Raw genomic sequence first — 22,070 nt, 5'->3', positions numbered from 1 at the left:
TAGTATACAAAGAAACAAAACAATTTCTTGTCTTTCCCCTTGTGAAAAATTCACACAGTTACATAAGAAAACTTGGACAAACAGAGGGAGATGGATACAATCTATGCTGAGGTCGACATATATCTATGCTGAACCAGATAGATATATTAATACACATACTGGAAACACGATCATGTGATGTTCCCGTGATTTTGTGTCTATGTGAGCACTTTTTATTAGTGTGTGTGTGTGTGTATGTGTGCGCACGTGTGGGAGGTTGAGTGCATGCGCTATGTGAGGCAGCAGCAACGCATTGCATGCATGAGGGCCGGTTGCTAAGCGACGGCAGCATGTCGTCATGGCCCTGTGTAGAGGGTGCTATAGCGCAGAGAGATGTAGATTATAGACTTTTTCGGAGAAGGAGGGAGGAGGGGGGGTGGAAGGATGACACGGGGTGAGTGCTGGGCTTAAAAAAATAATAATCTGAGGGCCATGATTGTGGGAATTAGCTGATTCCTAATGCAAGAGGAGGTGGGGATTTAGGAATTATTAGGAAATGCTGAAGTGCGATGTGAAAAAGAAATTGTGAAGGCACTCGAAAATGTGAACAGATAAAGACTCGGAAAGTGTCGGATGGAATCTTGCGCATGTGTGCTGTGGTAGATACTATTTTGTGTGTGTGTGTGTGTGTGTGTGTGTGTGTGTGTGTGTGTGTGTGTGTGTGTGTGTGTGTGTGTGTACGTGCTCTGGTTTACTGTGAGTGGCATGACAGTAAAGATCAGGGAAATAAATCAGAGTCTCTGTCTCTTCCAGTAAGTAAATTCTGTGCAGGTCAGATAATGGCATATGTGTGTGTGTGTGTGTGTGTTAGCAATAGAGAGATAACGTGTGTTCCAGCATGTCTAGAAAAACTAAATTGACTTAATGAGAGTGAGCTTGTGGATATGTAGTGTGTGTGTGTGTGTAAGAGATAATTGATATCAATTAACACACCGTATGTACATATTTAAAATGAGGCAGCGTGCCCCAAGCTTGTCCTTATGTGAAGATGCTGAAATGTGAACGCATGAACATTGGACTTCAAATGTGAGTGTGAGAGCGAGTGCGAATATGTGTGTGTATATAACCGCTCGTCACCTCCCCCACTGTCAGCTGTTGAGCAGCGTGGCCTGCTGGGAGAGAGGTCTTTAGGGTGCCGCCGCAAATGTTACTGTGTCAGGTTGTAACCTCGGCGGTAGTATTCGGTAAAAGCTTTCACGGTGGCCTATGCCCGTGTCAGCCACAGACTCCGGACCGACTCTATAAATAACTTCACACACACGGACAAGAACAGGCTCTCAGGGACATTTATACGTTATAAATAGAAAACAATTACTGCCCACAAAACTGCACAGGACTGCAAGGACCATCATTACTAACAACGATGTAAGACGATAAAGATTTCATAAAAGACAAACATCAGACTCTCGTAATGATTTGAATCCTGTGGGTAACTTAAGTGAGAGATCAAGCAAGAGACGTATTCCTAAAGGCTTCCTTTTGTGGACGTGTAACACCTTCCCCATTCCACCCAGGAAATTATTTAACAGTGGGACAGCGAGGGAGTGAATGTGGTCCGAGACCAAAGAAAGAAATACACTCAGCAATCACTTTATTCACCTGTTCTTTCATGCAATTATCTTCTTAGACAAGCACAATGCAAAAAAAAATAAATAGTAATAATCCTTCATATCACCAGCTTCACATCACACATCAACGATGTAAGCTCACTCAACCTAAACACATTAGACACAGCACCAGAATTTATTTATTTTTCCCCATTTATCCGTGTAAAGTAAAACCATACCCTCAGATTGTAGCCTTAGATTTTAGTCTTTTTGACCAAGAAAACTAAAACCTGATGTGGTCTTCAGCTGCTGTAACCCGTCACCCTTAAGTTTCAATATGTTTTGAGATGCTTTTCTGTTCGCCACAGTTGTAACGATTTTTTTTTGTTAGCTCAAAACTTTCTGGACGTTCTTCCTTATTAACGATGTGTTTCCGCTAGTTTTCGAAGACATGAACATTAGACTAATTGCCGTTTCCAGATTTTGCCTTGTGCCCAAAGTCTCCTGGGACCCCCAGGCCCCCCCATGACCCTGTCCAGGATAAACAGTATAGAATAAAAGAATAAAATGTTCAGTTCAGCATCCATGTAAACAGTTGAACTGCATTTTCTTATTAGGATGATTTCAATCGGATTTGAAGTAATACTGTCCGTGTCAACATAACTACTAAGATTACATTCCTTCACCGTAATTCTGAGATGTGATGTAAACAATAACTTAATCTTATGACTGTACCACATGACACACTGGATAACTGCATGAATAAACACATGAACAGGGGTGGTTCCTTATAAAGTAGTTGGTGAGTGTATATACAGTACAAAACCTTAAAATATATTTAGAAATGTGATTATGCTGCAGATCCACAACCCTAAAAACAAATATAAAAATAAATAAATAAATAATATAAATTGATAAATAATAATAATAATAATAATAATAATATATTTAGTCAGCCTAGAATATGTATACATACTTCAGGAAAAGAAAAACTTTTTCCATATAAAATTATATATATTTATATGTATATATATATATATTAATAATTATAATATGTATATATTATATAAATATTTCAATACTAAATTTATTGCCATATGTTAAACAATGGTGGATATAATATGATAACATGATACTATTAATATTAAATTAATATAATATACATCATACTGTTTTTCTTTTCTTGAAGTGCATATACATTTTGTGTGTGTGTGTGTGTGTGTGTGTGTGTATATATATATATATATATATATATATATATATATATATTTTTTTTTTAGAATGTTATTTTTAAATTGTGTCATGACTATGTCAGAGGGTACCTTGTCTAAATTTTTTTGTTGTTTATTTTTAACTACTTTTATACACATCATAGAAAATCAGCTTATATGTTGCGGTGCAGAAAAGCAACACACGTGTCACAAAATACACATCAAACCAAAGCCACACAATAATTATTGGGGTAAATAATCATCCTATGAATACATAAATAAATAAATAAATACTATCTATAATCCTTGACTACACTCTAAGAAAGACAAGCTGAACTTATGTGCAGAATAAGAATAGCGGGAAGGATTTGGGTTGGGGAGCAGGCGATGCAAGAACAAAAGCTCATGATGCCACTGACATATAGACAGGCAAGACCCACAGAGAGACAGACAGACAGACAGACAGACAGACAAAAAGACAGACATGGGCAGAGCAGGATGTGAGTGGGCAACATACTGACCTTCAGGTCCCTGTGCACTATGTCATGTTGGTGAATGTGATTGACACTGTCTAGAATCTGATGGATGCAGTGACTGTGAAGACAAAAAAAAGGGGGAGAGGAGAAAAATGGAAAAAAAAGTAGAGGTGTGGGGATGGAGATGTGAAAAAAGAAAAATGAAGCAGTGCACAGTGATGAAATTAAGAAGTGGAACGGAGTGAAATGAAAGACATAGGGATGGTGAGAGTGAGAGAAGAACAGTGAAGAAGGAAGTGAAAGATTAGAAGGGGGAAGAAAAAAAAAAGAACGAGTGAATGTGGAGGTGGTGAAGAGACAAAACATTTTTAACATGATGAGACACAACTGGCAACAGCACCCAGCCTGACAAGCTTACAACAGTGAGAGAGAGAGAGAGAGAGAGAGAGAGAGAGAGAGAGAGATGACTGAAAAGAGAGAAAGGTGAGAGAGAATAGAGGACAGGGTGATGCGGAAATAAATGAGGAGTAAGAGAAATGAGCTGATTATAAACAGTGTGTGTGTGTGTGTGTGTGTGTGTGTGTGTGTGTGTGTGTGTGTGTGTGTGTGTGTGTGTGTGTGTGTGTGTGCGCGCATAGAGGATTAGGATTCAAAAAGACATACACGTGTAACCATTTTCTGTACCAAAATTCACTCAAACACACACACATTAAACTTGAGAATACATATTGCATATACATACAAATGCTACATACTTTATTGTTAATTATCAATGCTCGTAATCCAAGGTTCCACTGTACAGCCATAGTGACAACACTTTGTCGACCTGATGTCAAATTAAAATGTACAGTCCTGTGTAAAATTTTTATTCTCTATTCAATTAAATTAAATTAAACGTAAATGTATCTTAAATGAAAGAACTGGGAACAAATGTTTTACTGAGACATGCTGCGAAGTGCCTTTAGATACAATTTAGAAATTGGTTATTTGTGTACAAACCTCAGCAGCAACCACTCAGTGTTCAGCATCAGCAGTATACTGGCCTGATCATGTGTACCTGTTTGTTACTGTTTCATTCCTCAAGTTAGATGATTTTTTAACCTTGAGTGATTCATAAGTCACTGTGTGGCTTAACAAACAATAACATCCTTTTGAAACTAATTTTCAGTCCAAGTATCGGACTGAAAATGAGACATAGAAGTCCTGGAGAGCTAATTATTTTCAAGACTACATTAATCATACAAGGAATTCTGGCTCTATGGAAGCAAAATATGAAGATATGATGGGTGGCTCAAGACATTTGCACAGAACTGTATTGTCACCACATACCTGACAAAAGGAGGCACATTCGGGAGAGTGATCGAGGCATGAGTGACATAATAACTTGTCTAACACATTTAGAGAGAGAGAGAGCAGACAGATGAAGCCCTAATTACAATAGTTAATTGAAGACCTAGTTTCTCCCTCTTACTCCATCTTCCCCTCTCTAACTCTCTCATTCTCTTGTCCTCAGAGAGAGTGAATGTGAAAGAGAAGAGATGAGACGAAGAGTCACGTAAATAGAAAAGAGACACAGATACTGTTTTATCTGTTTTAAACTTGGTGTTATTTGATCTTATTGCTTTAGAAATTGTTATTTCAATAAATAGTACACTTGGCCGTTTTTGTTATCATTTTGTTGACAAGTGGGGCTTGAAAATTCGCCCACCCCCTTAAGTGGGGATTAAAAGAAAATGTTTGAGAACCACTGCCTTAAAATAAACACACTTGTAATCAGTTAAATCATGGCACCACCTCTACAAGTTAAAGTCAGTTGGGCTGAACCTGTAGCTCCGCCCCACGTTATGACCATTACATACAGTACAGTGTAAAAGTCTTGTGAGAACATTTTGCTTAAAATATAATCTTAGGTACAATTTGTGAAGTTTTATACGGAAATGAGCTGCTTAGTTTCACTGAACATCCTGCAGAACCAGCCACAGTCCTTCTGAGAACTTTGTCGCACCTGCTTCCTTTGTCACGCAAAACCCAGATGCTTTATTTTTATTTTTTGTCTGTGGTCTCTTACATAATATGCTGCTTTCTTTTCTGGCCTACAGCTATTTTTCTCTAGGATTCAAATATGTTGCTCAAATACTAATGTTAGGAAATCAGAAATGTTTGTGTACTGACTTAATAATGCAGTCATAAACATTTATTTAAAAACACAACAGAAAAGAAAAACATCAGGTGCCTAAGGATGTTTTCACATTAGGTATAATTTATTTGACCATGGCCAGGAATGATTGCTCGCCCCCCTCGCCACTCCCCCGCTGGCTAGGTTTCACATTATTTTTGCTCTCCGTTCTCGGAGACGCTTGCATATACACTCTCCCATACAGCAGGTGGCAGTATGCACCTAATTGGTTTGTGAAACACATTAAACACAAGTTGTGTCTGAACAGCGATTATAAGGTCATGGGTAGCTCACTGTTTAAGGTATTGGGCTACTGTTCTGAAAGTCCAATTCAAACCCCACGATCAATAAATTGCCCCTGTTGGGACCTTAAGCAATGGCCTTAACCCTCAACTGCTCAAATGTATATAGAGATAAAAATATAAGTCACTCTGGACAAAAGCATCTGCCAAAATCCTGTAAGCATAAGTGACCTACCTCAGTTCACGGTTGGATTCCATGTCTAATTTGTTCCGTACCCGAGACCACCTCTTCAAGCGAATTTGAGCGCGGTTCCCAAGCCTGGAATGTTTGTGTCCTTACTGATTAAAATGAACCAAACTTTGAGGGTCAAGTTTTCTTGGAAACGATTCCCGATGTGAAATCGGCCCAAGACATTTGGTGGACATTTGGGCACAGTTGGTGGTTACCTTTCAACTATCAATGCCCTTAAATGTGAGGTGGCTTTGACTCGTAAATACAGATACTTCATTAATTTTAAAGTTAACACTGCTACTCTAAGGCTTTTCTCGCCTATGCTTTACCTAATTTATAAAGTAATAGTTTATAAAAATGTTGAATATATTCAGCATTTAGCTAGCTTGATTGAGTTTAATGGTGTAATAGTGTTCGATATCTTTTCTGAGATCTTTAGGATTTTATCCAAATTCTAACTATTTGTATTGCCCTTTAAATTTATCAGATTAGTTTTGGTTATACCTACAGCCTCATGCTTGTCTGGGCCGGGATTACTCCATGACCCTGAATGTCTCTGCCTACTAATCTGACACAGGCTCGAGGGAAAGCTACAGGACACGCTAAGCGAAGTGGGTGCTTCATCGAATGAATAAGACCTTATACATCCTGTCAGAGTCAACACTGCATCAGTTTCCTGAGGGAGATGTTTTTCCAAATAGAATGCAGGATGCAACGTTGTTTTAAATTTAATTTATTAAAACCAGAAACAAGATTCCAAATCCATCCTTGTTAAGTACACATCATTTATTTTGACCACAGGCTAATGATCTATGTATAATCTATGTACGTCTATGTACTATTTGGGATCCAGCATTTGATTTAAAGCAATCAAAAACAATATATTAGCTAGCATTAAGGCTGCATATACTGTATGTCATCTTTTTACCTTAAACATTTTTAATAAATTCCTACGTGTGATTTTCCCCACAGACGTACAGTCTAAGTATATAACCGCTTGTGATTAATAGTGCAAAACTAACCTTTCACACACACCCCTCTCACCATGTGTTCTGCCAAACACATGCCTGATACCTATCATCTTTAGTGCTTTTTGGCACATGGCATCGCATTCCATATTTCAGCTGAATTTAATTTCACAACATCCTCAGCAGGCAATGAGGTAACTTACTGCAAATACCAAATGACCAAACAGATAACGAGCCACTAAATCGAATTTCACCTACACAGACAGAGAGAGCATTTCTGCTTTGAAGTATAGACCCTGCGGCGATAAGTAAAGTGTATCCGAACTCGAACCAACCTATTCTGAAATCAGCCACTGAAACACCTCCTGTATGAACTGTTAGCCAGGATACACTGGGAGGAGATACCTCATACCTTTTTGTCTTTAACTAAGATTATTAAGTTAGTGGAACTTTTTAATATTTCATATAAAGAGTGTTTTTTTTAATATTTGGAGCAATATTGATTTATCCTTGAATCGTGTAATGTACAACTGATGTAGATGGTTTGCACCAGGTACTACCGGTACTATGTAGCCAAAATATACAGAGAATAAATCATGGGAATTTGGGATTAAGCCTTGTGTTAGAAACTAGTTAGCTTTGTAGTGGTAATTTAAGAACAGATTCCATGTCAATTACAGGAATATTTCGAAGCAATTTTTTAGAAGGCAACCTTATCAGGTGTGTCCTCTTTTAAATGATTCCCTCTTTATCCATGCTAATTAAACGTCCCTGTGCTGTCACTGTCTGTTATCACCACTCTTGGAATCTCTCTCATCCAATCAGATTGCTCGTTCGGGGCTAACTAACTAACAATTAAAAGATATAAACTACATCCTATATATTAAGAATGCTTTCTGACCCGATGTTCATTTACTGTACCTAATGCAAATTTGATATTATTTTATCATTCTCTTTTAAAAGACACTAAAAATACACCCCTAAAAGAAAGATAAAAGAATAAAATGGAAATAAAAACCCTTGAACGACCTTTTTGTATATCAAGAAGACTTTGTACTCCTGTTGCAGTTCGGCTCAGTCCTCTGCCTTTGCTCTTGTGTCTTGCATGCCAAAATATTCTGCTTTCTCCGCACAACACACAGCATGCATAGGAAATCAGCACCGACTCATTTTCTTGGTTTATTCAGACAGAATTTAAGTGAAGAACGTTTGATTCAAAACAAATAAATTACTGCGCGTGTCCAAGGGCTTTAAAAACAGAAAAGACTCAGGTTACGTGATGAGTGGAAGACTGTTTGCGTGACTAGCATAAGGCACTATCATGAGGTACGCAGAATGCTATGAGATTACGTTCTTCCAGACCACCTGTATGTGCAACCTGCAGTAGGTATGCCATAACACAACAGCCCTTCACACACTCACACACACACAGAATAATTTAAAGGTCATCAAATGTGCACACATTTATTCATGTAGTGAAAAGGATTGTTTTGTTGTACACATGTTGCGTGTTTGTGTGTGTGTGTGTGTGTGGTAAATAAAATGGGTGAAGGAATGAAAGTAAGCCCTTTTCCACCGACATCGTGCCACTGCTGGTTTCAGAGCCAGTGTCTACTGTCAATCCATATTTAGCATAACAAAGCCTAATCTTTAATACAATTTGGTTTTGCCAATTTCCACTTGCTAGCTAACTCTCCTGAACCTACAGTACATTGTTGGGTGTAACGCGTTAGAGTACTTGGATGACTTTTTTTTTTTTATGTAACGCGTTAGGTCCACCATTTAAGTACTCAGTTATTTAGTTATTTTTTCAAAAATTTTATCCGTTATTTAGAAAATGTATGTAATCCGTGAGCCAGACAGCAATGATTCCCAATCCGTTAAGTGTGTGTGTGAAAGTCGTCCTACAAGCCCCGCCCCTAAAACCTGCCTCCCTCTGTTATTCCTGCTGTTATACCCCTATCTCACCTATGCGGTTTGACAATGTGAGAACCGACGCGGGAAAGATGGAAACCCAATCACAATGGCAAAACTCACGGTGAATCATGATGAACCGTACTTACGGCAACCGCGTGAAACTGCGTAGGTAAGATAGGGGTATTCGTAGTTAACAGATTATGGGCCAAACTTCGCTGAGTGATGAATAATTATAAAGGTCTTGACTAAAACAACATGCATTGGAATCACAAAGGAGTTTTTATTTTCTGCAATGAAAAAGTACTCAAACTAGTTACTCTTACCAGAAGGTAACGCTGTAATGTAACTGATTACTTTTTAAAGACAGTAATTTTGTAATGTAATTAGTTACTTTAAAAAGTAACGTCCCCCAACACTGCCCATAAGTACATGAAGCTGTTAAACTTTTACATCACAGGGCACTGTTATACACTTGTAATAAAGCACTGTTTGCCTTCTGCAGCATACAGTACGTGAGCTTACAAAGACCCATTACTAGTTGGTTACCCATTAGTAAAGCTGTGCACGAACATATTGTTCGTATCTCTAATGTTCGTATGTAGAAGACTTACTGTATGGCACAAAAGACTGACAGGGAAAAAAAATTGTGTATGAGACATGATAGTTTTTTCCGAGTACTCCGGTTTCCTCCCACAGTTCAAAGACATGCAGATTAGGTTAATTGGCATTCCCAACTTAGATAATAAACATTAGTGCTACAAGTGCTATAGTCCAAAAGTTGAACTGAACTGAATAAACGGTCTAGCTAGGAGTCACAGCTCTACTGATCAGAGCAAGCATCATCAATTTTGATGTCTTTGCTGTGGTACTGTCGAGATTTAACTTTATAGCATCTTAAAAGCTTTTAAGTTGTGCCACAAAAGAGCGCCAAATAGGAATTTTATGTTTACAAATCACCAAAAATCTGTATGAATTCAAAGACCTTATCACCTAATTCATATTTTTTTAAATTCAACACTCCAATGTAGTGATTTTGACCAAACACATCACCAATATTATCAAGTCATCGTCCAACATTTTCGATAAGTACAGTTAGTGTCGTTATTTTCTCTCGATATAACTGTGGCAACACAGTGACTAAGCATTCAGCACCGTTGACTCATACCTTCAGGGTTGGGGGTTCGAATCTCGTCTGTATAAATGGAGTTTACATGATCTTGGTGGGTTTCTTTTGAGTACTTTGGTTTCCTTCCACAGTCCAAAGATATGCAGTGCTGATTGGTGTTTACAAATTATAGTAGTGTGTGATTGTGTCTGTGCTTGTGCACATACCTGCGTTTACCTGATTTTAAAAAATATGTTTTTGATCCATTGATAACAGTCATTCTACTGAGCCCTATTTGTATTGGGTCAGGAAAAAAGTAGTGTGCACTACACATGTAGGGCAAAAAATCTGTCCATGCAAAAGATTTATAGTTTTACACTTGTACATCTAATTTAACACTAGTTCGGGTTTCAAACTGGTTGAAAAAAAAAATCTGGCTCCTCAGCAAGCATTGACACAAAGTTGGTGGGGCAAGTGTTTAAAAAAAAAAGAGAGAGAGAGAGAGAGAAAGGTCAATGAGGAGAGAATAAGAAAGATAGAAATTGAGAAATAAATAATCAATTTAATGTTCGGTCCATGATTCTGCAATGGACTCTACATAGAAAGGAAAGCTTGCATGAACAAATACAGGTCAACACCATTCCTGAACATGAGCTTCCCGAACTAGATTGGGGCCAAATCACAAAATCCACTCCATCTAACTCCATTCTGTGCATATCCGCAGTGTGTGTGTGTGCGTTTTGGACTTTGATTATGTAGGCGCACGCCCAAATCTGTGTAAAGTAGTAAAATGTGTGCAACCAGGGGTAGAAACAGACGTGGTGAACAATGGAGGAGAGAGAACGAGGGGAAAACAAGAGAAACGTTACACAGATAGAGAGAGAAAGAGAGAGAGGAAGAGAAAGAGAGAAAGGCATCACAACAACAACGGCTGAGGAGAGATATAGAGACAAAAAAGCTAGCGCAGGACAGCTTTGCGTACCTGGCGTCAGCCTCACTATAGTACTCTCTGGCGACAATGTCTTCAAACAGCTCTCCCCCTGTCACCCTGCAGAGCAAAAAGAGTATCGGTTAGCGCGAAGCTCACTCACACATGCTTCCAGCATCCATATACACTCATACACACTAACACTACGCACCCACGCAACAGCTCAGCATCATTTCCATGGAAACAGAACCCGCTATGACAATTCTAAGAGAGTCTCATCATCTTCAACAACACCTTCTAGCCCACTCTGCCTCTTCCACATCGTGTAAGATGTAACAAAATGATGAAATCATGCTTCGCGGATTAATAGGGAAAATGGGCCAAGCTGGAATAATACAGAGCAACACACAAAGCTCGAAAATTTCCATAAGCTTCTTTAGCGTCTGTATAGAGGTACAGGTCAAACATCAGAAGACTGGTATCCATCAGAATCCATCAATAATCAATAATAACGTGGTGTTTCACTGACAGAGACGAAAAGTTTCATCCAAGGTTATTATTATTTTCCAATAAAACAGGAAAAGGTTTAGTCCTCTTATACCACAGCAATTTGTCATAAAAACAATAGAACACACGATCTTATGAATCTGTGTTATTTCTTTGCCTGTGTGACCCATTTTTATTTTATTGTATTTTTTATTTTGTTTTATGCTCAGTCATGTTTGCATAGTTAAAATGAAATAAAACTGAGTTCATCACAGTAATGCAAAAAAAAATTAAAAATTGCCCTGTTTTTAAGGGCTACGTGATCCAAAAAAAACAGTGCCGTGTCCACATGCCGGAAAGTGTTTAGCTCTTAATTTTTTAAATGTTTTTTTTTTTTATTCGATTATTCAACATTTCTTGATTCTAAAGTGAAGGGTTTGTAGGTTAGATCTCTAAATTGTGAAATTAATAGGGATATCAAATAAATCAAAACATTGTGTTAAAGGTCATGCGTATTTGTTGTATGTAGTAGACTGCTTTTGTGCTGACAAGTAATGCCGACTGTGAGTATACTTCAGACCTGTGGGAAACACTGTGCTAATAAATAACTTTAGTCTCAACAACCTTTATTTTCTTATATAAATCTGTGTAAGCTGTTACTATAGAAATGATTATGTGTTAGAACATTAAAATGATCTGAATTATAACTGACACTACAGAGTTAACCAAAAACATGTATACACACAAAAAGTATGATGTCTATTACAATACTATAATCTTAATAAAATTACCATATTATCATAATATTGTCATATATATCCCTACGCTCTGACCCAAGCTTCCTATCTGGGATATGCGAAAAAAAAAAAAAAAAATGTCACTGTGCTGTACTTGTCTGTGTACTAAAACTTGTCTGTGAACAATGTTCAGCTCTCTGGGTCTAACATGGGTTTGTATCAGATGGTGAATGATCCAGGGTTTAAGAGTCTGAACAACAAGTAATACATACAAACAAACTTACAGATCAAACAGCAGGTAGTGAAATCCTTCCTCTGATATGCTGTCATGAAGCCGAACTACAACACAAAAGAAGTTGTCATTACAATATGAATAGACGTGGCACATTTCATGCAACTCTAACCTGAGAATGATGTTTCATTATATCAACTAAGCTTTCAGATGCAAACCATGGTGGTTACTGAAACTGAGTTAAAGAGCTGCCTAAAGCATTATTAAAACCTGGAGGAATAATGCTCATAGTTAGAGTCATAGTTAAATTGTAAAACTAAGGGCATTTCTTCATGCCTGATGTGTAGAGATTTGGATTAGACAGCTGTGCGGTTATAAGAAAACCACTTGTTAGTAAAACTAATCAGGAAAAAAGGCTTCTAATTAATAGGGAGCATGAAGATTGGACGTTGGAGCAATGGAGAAAAGTCATGTGGTCTGTTGAGTTCAGATTGACACTGTTCCAGAGCTATGGATGTGTCAGAGTGAGAAAAGATGCACTGTACAATCCTCTGGAGGCAATAGTGTTATAATCTGGGGTTGCTTCAGTTGGGGACATCTAGACTAAGCAACGTTATGAGGCAATAAAATGAAGTCAGCTGATGACCTGAATGTACAGAATGACCAGGTTATCACATCTACTGTATATACATCTTGATTTCTGAGGCTGGTAACTCTAAATGAACTTCTCCTCTGCAATAGAGGTAAATTCTGGTCTTGGTTTCCTGGGATGGTCTTCATGTGATTGATGGGTTTTTTTTGCGAATAAACGTGACAATACTGCTCTTGAAACAAAAAACAAAAGGTGGGTTGAAGGCTTAACAAGGCTTGATCAGTAAACAAAAAACATACAATTAGAAGGTGTGCCCAAACATTTGATTGCTACTGCACAATCTGCATTCTGTAAATTTGAGTGTCTTTATGATTTGTTGTTTACTATAAACGGTAAGGTTGCGCTTTAAGATCAGTATGTCACATGACAGCATTTACGTAAGCTGTACCTGAGCTAGGAACCGGAGATCTTGTCTTCATCATGCAGTTTAAAAAGCTAACTATATTTTATTGTTCCATGTTATGAACTCGCTTTAAATTTCAAAATGAGATGAGTGGAATCGCCTCCGTAATGAAGAAAAAGTGCAAAATCGTTTTTTTCTTTCCAAGAGGCTTAAAATGATTAATATCAACATGTCAACAAGATATACAGGTATAATAATGTTATAATAGGAAATAAAACTGTGCATGATCATTTTTAATGACAATGATGAGCTGAAATGACTGGAATAGCTGACTTACCAGGCGTTACTTAATTTTTAATTAATGAAAGACATATTAAAAGCAGATTAAAGCCCTTAATACCTAATGTTTTTTTTTTTTAAACCTTCCCATTAAAATTTCTTTCTTTAGCTCTACATTGATTCATTTCTTGGAAACCACTACAAATAAAGCCCTTATTATGCATGCTTTTTTTCTTTTCTTTTTTCTCCCTCACCAATATTTGGATGCTTAAGCAGTCGACAGATCCTCGCCTCTCGTTCGAGCTTCTGATGATCTGCAGAGAAGATAAATATGTTAAAGCATTAGCAAGCCAGACAGAGTAATAAAACGCAGAGATTATGCCATGAAACTGTGTCGCAAACGCAGCCAGAAACCCTGTCGCTGATATAATACGTTTGAGATGCTTTGTATTGCGTGCGGTTTCTGTTGCTGTTTTATCTGGCGTACGAGACGGCTGCGGTAATCACAGTGAAGATAATATTCATAAGTCTTTATAAAGCCAGAGAGCTGTGCGAGAGGATGACTGAGGGGAGACAGCGCTGTGACAGGGGCTTTGTGTCTGAAGGAGAATGAATGTATTAACGCTGCAGGGAAGGAAAAGGTCACAAGACGCCAGCCGTCTGTCTGTAGTCCTCTCGGTTGAGGCTATGTGATGATTTCATCCTATATGTTATTAATTTGTCAATTCTGAGGTGATTAAGGCTTTGGTCTCAGTGACACAGAAAACAAGACAAATAGACAGATACTGCACAATGTAAAAAACAGTAACTCATTAGTCTTCGCATATAGAAATAGAGATTATGACATGTCTGACATATTACATCCCTGTACGTTTCCAACATCAGCACTAATCTCTTTCCCTCAGGAGGCAAGCCAGCACTGCTTCAGAACTGACCGCACACACTTTACCTCCGCCCCTGCGGAGTGACGACGCCGGATGACGAAATTAAGTGACGTTCGGGTTGATCCAGGTTGTCAGAGGTCCAGCTGAACGCAGCAGTGTTACATGTGGCAAGTGTGCAGAGCCCAGATCGGCGGTGCTTCCTATAATCCTGTATCAACAGAGTGCTCAGACTAATCCATCTGCTCTGTGTTCTCATACATGGCTCACGTGAGTCCACAGAAACAGAACCTGTTCGAAGTCTATGAAAAAAAAAAAATTTACAATGCACACAGAGCTTTCAAAGAACCTTTTTTAGATACACAAATATAAAGGAGCACATCTGCAACTGAAATTAAAATGAAAATCTAGTGCAATTTCTAACTTTTTTCTAACCTGAAACTGAGACACGGTAAGAGCAGGAGGGCAGGGTGAGCGTTAAAAGTTGCTCACCGGAGCTCTGGTATTAACAGGGCAAGTTAAATAAGACATGAGGACCGAGAGAGAGAGCGAGAGAAAGAGAGAAAGGGAGAAGCACAAACAAGGGATGAAAGGTTGAATGAAAGGCCAGGGAAAAAAGAGCAAAAAAATTAAACAGAAGGACAGGAAAAAAAAAAAGAGAGATAAATCCCAGAGCGGATGAAGGGAGAGAATAAAGAGCATAAGTAATGCAACCACTGGGTGAAGATACAAAGAAATGCCATGGCTGGTGCATAAAAAGCAGCAACCATCTTCGTACGCTCGTCTCTAACCAAACAAGGCTTGCACATGGCAAAGTAAGGTGGAAAAAAACAACAAGTGTATTAGTAAGTCAAGTTTTAATAGCACCAAGTCCAGTTCAAGTCCAGTGAAGTTTAACGAAAGGATAAAGGTCTTTTTTTGTACTGTAGAGGATATTCCCTCATTTAGTGGTTAAATGACAGTAAAATCGGTCACAAACTTTTCACACTCATTAAATCATTCAGCGAGACCTTGCTAACTGTGGATGTGGGCGGAGTCATCCTGTAAAAATACCCCACTCACTCAGGGTATAACTATTTCATCCTAATGCCCCCCCTGGGTATGGGTTCAATTTCCGTCTCGGGTTCTGTGTGCATGGAGTTTTCATGTTCTCCCCGTGCTTGGTGGGTTTCCTCCGGGTACTCTGGTTTCCTCCCACAGTCCAAAGACCTTCAGATTAGGCTAACTGGAGTTACCAAATTGTCTTTAGTGTGTGTATGTATGTGTGCCCTGAAATGGATTGGCACCCTGTCCTGGTTGTACCCGGCCTCGTGCCCAAAGACTCTTGGGATAGCCTGCAGGCCCCCTGCATCAGGATAAGCATATAGAATATTAACAAATGAATAAAAAAAAATCATCCTGGGATAAAAGTGATTGAAACGAAGACACTTGAACTTATTTGCAGAGACGAGCAGAAATCAAACCAAAACCATGCCTGAATAAAGCCTTCAACCCTCATGATCACATTATTTAAGAGCACAGAAGAGGCCTTTTCCCACTTTCCAAGTAGGACCTTCAAGTCAAGGGGATTAACAGTTTTATTTACTCTACCCCCCAAAAGTTTGGGATCACTTGCAAATGTCCTTGTTTTTGTTTAGTGATTTATATTCTACATTCCACAACAATTCTGGGAATTTTATAAAATAAGACATATGGACTTAAGTGATTTTAACTACAGCATATGGAGTAGGAGACCTGGTCTAAGTGCACTGAACCATTTACACGCCCAAACCATTCCAGGTTGGTAGCTAAAAGGTGTTCCTCAGTGCTCTTAAATGATTAAACTATAAGCTTTGTAGGCTTTATTCTGTCACTCATACGGTTTGGACTTTCTTGTCTCTTCATAGAAAAGAGCTCTGCAAATCAGTTCGAGTGTCTTCGTATCAATTGTGGAATAAAACTGTGTCTGCCTCACACGTCTCTGAGAACAACCAGCACATACAGGATCTTAAATGGGACACCGGTGCAGAACTGAAGCGTGATGTGATTTGCTAGGAAATCCAGGTCACCCTTCGCTGCACTCGAGCGCGAACACACTAGCATGCAGTGCCTTTACATACTGATCCGAGACCAGCTGTGCACATGGTTAAGGAGATTAAAAGAGGCGAGACACTAGTATGTGATGTGAAAACTCGAGGAAAGTTCTTCCGAGGTGAAGTTTTAGTTTTTTTAACATTGATATGGCCAAGGGTGGATATTATCACACCATTTCATTTACCCTTGGACAAAGCAGGTAACGTTGTTTAATATGTTTATTCGGCTTTGGTACAGTGGTTTCTGAGTTTAATGAGCACAGGCCGAAGCGCACGTTCAGTGATATTCCGTCGGACAAGAAGGGCAAATCCAGTATAGTATTGGCCCAAAAAAAATTTTTTTTAAAGTGCTGGGTTAGTCATAATACTTTGTATAACATTTATTGACATTCTCAGCACATTCAGCCAGCCTTCAAAAATAATTTTGGTCTCCGTTAGTCAGCAGGACAAGGACACAGCCTGACTTTCAGCTATTGTTCTTATGCGTTCTGACATCGTCAGGGAGAATGAAAACATGACTTAGGGAAAACTACTGTGGCTGACACGATTTACATTGACATTTACCTCGATGACATTTACCCCTTTCCAACTTCACTCTTCACATTGGGTAAAACAGCAGTTATTTCCCTTGGCGTTTCCTCACAGACATCTATCAACATCGCAGGCATTTTATTCAACACTCGTATTCTGATTTAAGCGCCCCTCAATAAACAAACAAACACACACAACTATTTCCCTGAACACTGGCGTGGCTGTCACCATGGCTGATTTGTGCTGGCCTTAACGTTCAGGCTGCTGGGAATTTACACTGCACACGTACTGACTGTGTGGACAAAAATCGCAAAAATATTCAGCCATATGTCGTGCCATCTTCGCAACACAAGATGTACACTGACAAAACTAGACAGTCATGCTCGAAAACCCTGCGATGTGGCTGAATTGAAGCAAATCTGCAAAAAAGAAGATTGAAACAAAAATGTCACGCTTGATGGCGGTTGTTCCGCTAATAGTGGAACAACCAGTTATAAGGTTTGTGGGGCAAATACTTTTTCACCTAGAGCCAGTTTTTCACCAAAACTAGCCGGGCATGTTAAAAAACCCACCGATGTGGCTGAATTGAAGTAATTCTGCAAAGAAGATTGAGACAAAATTCCTCCACAGCAATGTCGCGCTTGATTGTGGTTGTTCTCGCCAATGGTGGAACAACCAGGTATTAGGTTCAGGAGGGCAAATACTTTTCCATCTAAAGCCAGGCTGGTTCAGACCGCTATTTTACCTTAATGAATGAAATCATAATTGTAAAAATGTTTCATTTTGTATTTACTTTTGTTTACCTTTCTTTCCTTAATGATCTAATTCATTCAAGTGTGAGAAAAAAAATATATAATAAAAATCAGGAAGGGGAAAATACTTTTTTTTTTTTTACAGCGAAGTACATCTATTTATTAATGCATTTTTTCAAACAGCCAATTATGAGGCAGCAGTACAATTCCGGTTAATTGGTTAAACATCAGAATAAGCAAAACTCTCAGTTCAATGACTCTGACCGTGGCATGGTTGATGGTGCTAGATTTTGTGATTTGGAAACTACTGATTCCTAAAGTTTTTACAGAATAATGAGGAAATAAAACATAACTGAAGTAAGCTTTAGTCCCTTGTATGGAAATGTCTTGTTGATGGAAGATCACAAGAATAAACAGACTGGTTTGCGCTGTCAGGGAGACTCTGGCTGCTAAAATAATCACTCTTTACAACCAAGGTGAGCAGAAAAGCATCACATCCTCAGAATCTGAGTCTGCAAGAAGGGTCTGACTTGGTAAAACTGGAAAGCCTTATTTTGGAAAAAAAGTTGAGCTGTGCAAGTCTGAGCATGGAAAGAAATACCAAAAAAGATCTGAAAAAAAAAAGTATTACTTCCTAGTGAGCGATTGTGATGCCCTGACAGAACTCCTCCCGTGGTTTACAGCCAGTGCAACCACCATCATGTGGAAACCCACACAAGGAAAACGAAAGCAAGGCTCACTGTGTGGTATCTGATCCTCGAAGACCTTTGTGCCATTGGTCGATCATGGAACAAGGCTGAAACAAACTTGTTGGAGATCATTTCCTCCCAATGCACAATATGGCGCAAGAGGAACTAGGCAACGTCTAGGCAAAAGTAGGAGAGATTGTGACCGGCCTGGTTCATAAAAGAATTGAAATGTAAACAGGTATTTTTCATATACAAGAGCGGTGTGATTTAATCAATTTAATTGATCTTTTTTGTGAAATGAAGAATCAATTTAAGTCAACTTACAAACATTAAATTGTCAGAAGTTGACAAATTTCTATATATACACCTTATTATATACATCATACATTTTCATTTTTCACATTTTGCAAAAAGTATCGCTTCTTTATCCTTGAGTTTAGAGGAGGTTAGCGCACTACCGCCACCTACTGGACTGGAGTGTCGAGCAAAATTGTCCAAAGCTAAATTATCCCTTGGTATGAGACATTTGAGATTTGAATATTTCATATGTTGTAAAACAAATAAATAAATACATAAAACTGCTCAAGAAACACCAAACAACAGCGTAACATCAGTGCTACTGAATCGAATCAGCAATCGCAATGCTAAAAAATCAAGTCGAATCAAATTAACAGTTGTGGTTATAACTGAATTCCTCTTTTGATTTATTACACACGTTGTAGGTAAGTTGCCCAGGCCATGCTCGTCTCTCTATGACTCTCTCTGGGTCAGATGAGAGTCCCGTGCTCCAGGCATGTAGCTATGCTTTCACATGCTCGCTCAAACTCACACACACACGCAACACAGCTGCCAAGTGCCATGGCTGCCTCCACAAAAATGGCTAAACTGCTTCACTCTCTCAGTCACACGAAGACAACTAACAATCACTCATCTCTTGTTGTTCGGTTTTAAGCCCCCAGTGCCTCTTTCACAATGAACTTCAGTTTTATTTTAGATACAAGTATGTGTGTGTGTGTTTATTTCTCTTAAAATCTGTTCTTCCACGCATGTAATATAGAGTTTGCTGCAATAATCAATACCACACATCAGCATACTACAGTGACGATGAGAACGTGTGACAGAGATTGGGGTGGGGAGGTTAATCAACAAACACTCTGAGAGCAAATTAGCCTTAAACCCTCTCATTACACAAGGTTACACCAGTCTCAACGCAACATGTACGCTAATTAGTTTCGAAACCAGCACGTTAGATGCCGCACGTGCCGTCTTCAGTACTAGTAAGTTTTGTTTAATTTTTTTTTTTGTACTGCTGACAACATTTCTCCTAAGTTTCAAATATAATATAACTATTCTTATTTACAGTGCATATTTAAAGGAAATGATGACATCACAACACATCAAAATCACCCAAGATTATGCACTATTTGCAGAGTTTTAATAACGCAAATAAAACAAAATGCAAATAATTTGTAAACAAACTTTGTTAATGCTTAATAACATTAAGAAACAGTATTTGGTGGAATAATAACCCGGATGGCATACTGGCATCCTGTGAGGTAGAATGAATTATTTGCCAAGTTTCTTTAGAAATATAAATTATACTGAAATTATACATTTCTTGCTCAGTAAAAATGCAGCTTTTTGTTTAATTTAATTTCAAGGTAAATATTAAACTTTTGTATTTGAAGATAAATTTGTGTTGTTGAAATGCTGCGTTTGGTTTTCAAGCAAACAAAAATAATTTGTAAGGGACAGGCTATATTTACTTACTCAGGTCACAATTTTTTTTTAATATATATTTACAAAATCGTGAACGTAATATAAATCGAATCAATACATGGTTATCGAAATATATGATATCAAGTGGTGACTGGTGATTCTCATCTAATGTGTGGTATATATATATAAAAAAAAAAAAGTTAATGCTGGTCCAGTTCTTACAGCCATTAACAGAACAAATAAAGAAAAAAAAAAAACGAGGTTGTGCGTATATACAGTTCGTATACCAATAGTATTAAACGCTATACTTTACATTGTACTCAAAAACTCTATTTTTTGGCTATTTTCTTGTTATACTGCAGCATTCTCTAGTCTGAAAGTATGCATTCATTTTCCAGAACAGCAGGGTAAGTGTGGCCATCATTTTAATGGTAGGTTAGTATTAATGTCTTTGTTCTTATGCATTAATGTTTCTATAGTAACAGCTCATTAAAAGAGAAACATTCATGGAAGAAAATCCACAATAACTAAAGCTCATAACAAACAGATTAAAACAATGTGCTGTAGGCTGAGAAAAAATCTATAATATGTACAAGATATTGTGATGCTTTCGGTTTTCCTCCACAGTTACATCTTCCGGATCGAGGAATGTTTTGAAGTTTCTGGTTTACTGCTAATATGTGGGTTGATGTTATGTTTTTTTTTTTGCCTCAGTAATTTCGAGAGTAATGATGTTCCACATAATTCATGAGATGTTCCACAATATTAAATAGACAATAAGCTGCTGAAGAAAAATTTAAAAGTAACTCTTGGTAAATTAATACAAACACATTATCTACGTTTCTTGTTGAGCGACATCACACCACATCATAAATAGAGTAACAGCGCACTGTGTCACGTTCTACTCCTGCTGTTGTACATACAAATGTGGTGTGGGGTTATTTCAAATAAACAGAAATAATTCATCTGATTTAGGATTAAGAATGTGTCATGTAAATAATTATACACTGGGTCATTTCACTTTTTTTTTTAAGAATGGTGGCTCTTTTTGCAAATGAACCCTTCATATATTGAAGTTATATTGTAAAAAAATATCGTAAAAATTTCTCAAGCCTCATTTGGTGATCTGAAACAATTTGTATTTTAAAATAACCGAGAGAGAAATATCATCAGTAGAGGAACCGAAGCATGAAGGTGAGTAATGTTACACTTCGCTCTGGGAATGATGCAGAAAGTCACTCTGGAGTCATTGGTATTGCGGATCCTCAGTTGTCACACGTTCCCGCTTAATAATTAACCAGAGGCCAAGTGTTAATTATGACTTAGTGACAATATATTAAGTCAGGGGGGTTTTACGTTACACAATTCATGGCCACAAGTAAATATATTCCTTGGCTTATGGCATGGCTATGCTTTTTAAAAAATAAATAAATAAATAAAAACATGTTATCTAGCGCATACTATCCTCACTACATGACATCGGCCCACCTTTTTTTATTCTCCAAAAAGGTTTTCTAAATTGCTGAACAACAAAATCTTAAAAGCAAAGTACTGGTTCACGGCAATGACCGACGTAGGCCGTCAGCAACGCTCAGCAACACCTGGCTGAGCAGCTGCCCGATTTGGTTTACAGGCTGGGTGACATAGCTACACTTCTCTCGTGCAGGATGCCATCAGAAAACTGCTCTCTGTGGAGCAGGTGCAGGCTGGAGTCTGTCTCGCTGCCATGAAATTCGGCCTCGGCCTTGGCAATAACTCTTACTGTGGAAACACATGCGACTGACGGCTAGCGCTGGACGGCATGCCGGTAGATACAGGACACTGAAAGAAATCTGTCAGCTGGTAAGAGGTTTGCA

The 22,070-nt window shown here is 38.2% G+C and overlaps 1 protein-coding gene across 23 annotated transcripts in view; it reads right to left on the bottom strand.

Moving 5' to 3' along the window:
- Positions 1-22,070, bottom strand: part of camk2b1 (calcium/calmodulin-dependent protein kinase (CaM kinase) II beta 1) — an 87,049-nt gene that overhangs the window by 52,096 nt on the left and 12,883 nt on the right. For 13 of the 23 annotated variants that reach the window (XM_053480742.1, XM_053480752.1, XM_053480761.1 and 10 more), the window contains exons 3-5: positions 13,825-13,884; positions 12,349-12,403; positions 10,896-10,961 (exon numbers count right to left, since the gene is read on the bottom strand). In XM_053480742.1, the coding sequence (XP_053336717.1) occupies positions 10,896-10,961; positions 12,349-12,403; positions 13,825-13,884 (181 nt within the window). Of the gene's footprint in view, positions 1-3,318; positions 3,392-10,895; positions 10,962-12,348; positions 12,404-13,824; positions 13,885-22,070 lie in introns of all 23 variants that reach the window. The other 10 variants (XM_053480741.1, XM_053480762.1, XM_053480764.1 and 7 more) reach the window with 1 other exon arrangement.

Source organism: Clarias gariepinus, chromosome 21, assembly GCF_024256425.1.
Source record: "Clarias gariepinus isolate MV-2021 ecotype Netherlands chromosome 21, CGAR_prim_01v2, whole genome shotgun sequence".
Taxonomy (NCBI): domain Eukaryota; kingdom Metazoa; phylum Chordata; class Actinopteri; order Siluriformes; family Clariidae; genus Clarias; species Clarias gariepinus.
Note: the sequence above shows the minus strand (reverse complement) of the source record. Positions and strands in the feature narration are given on the sequence as shown.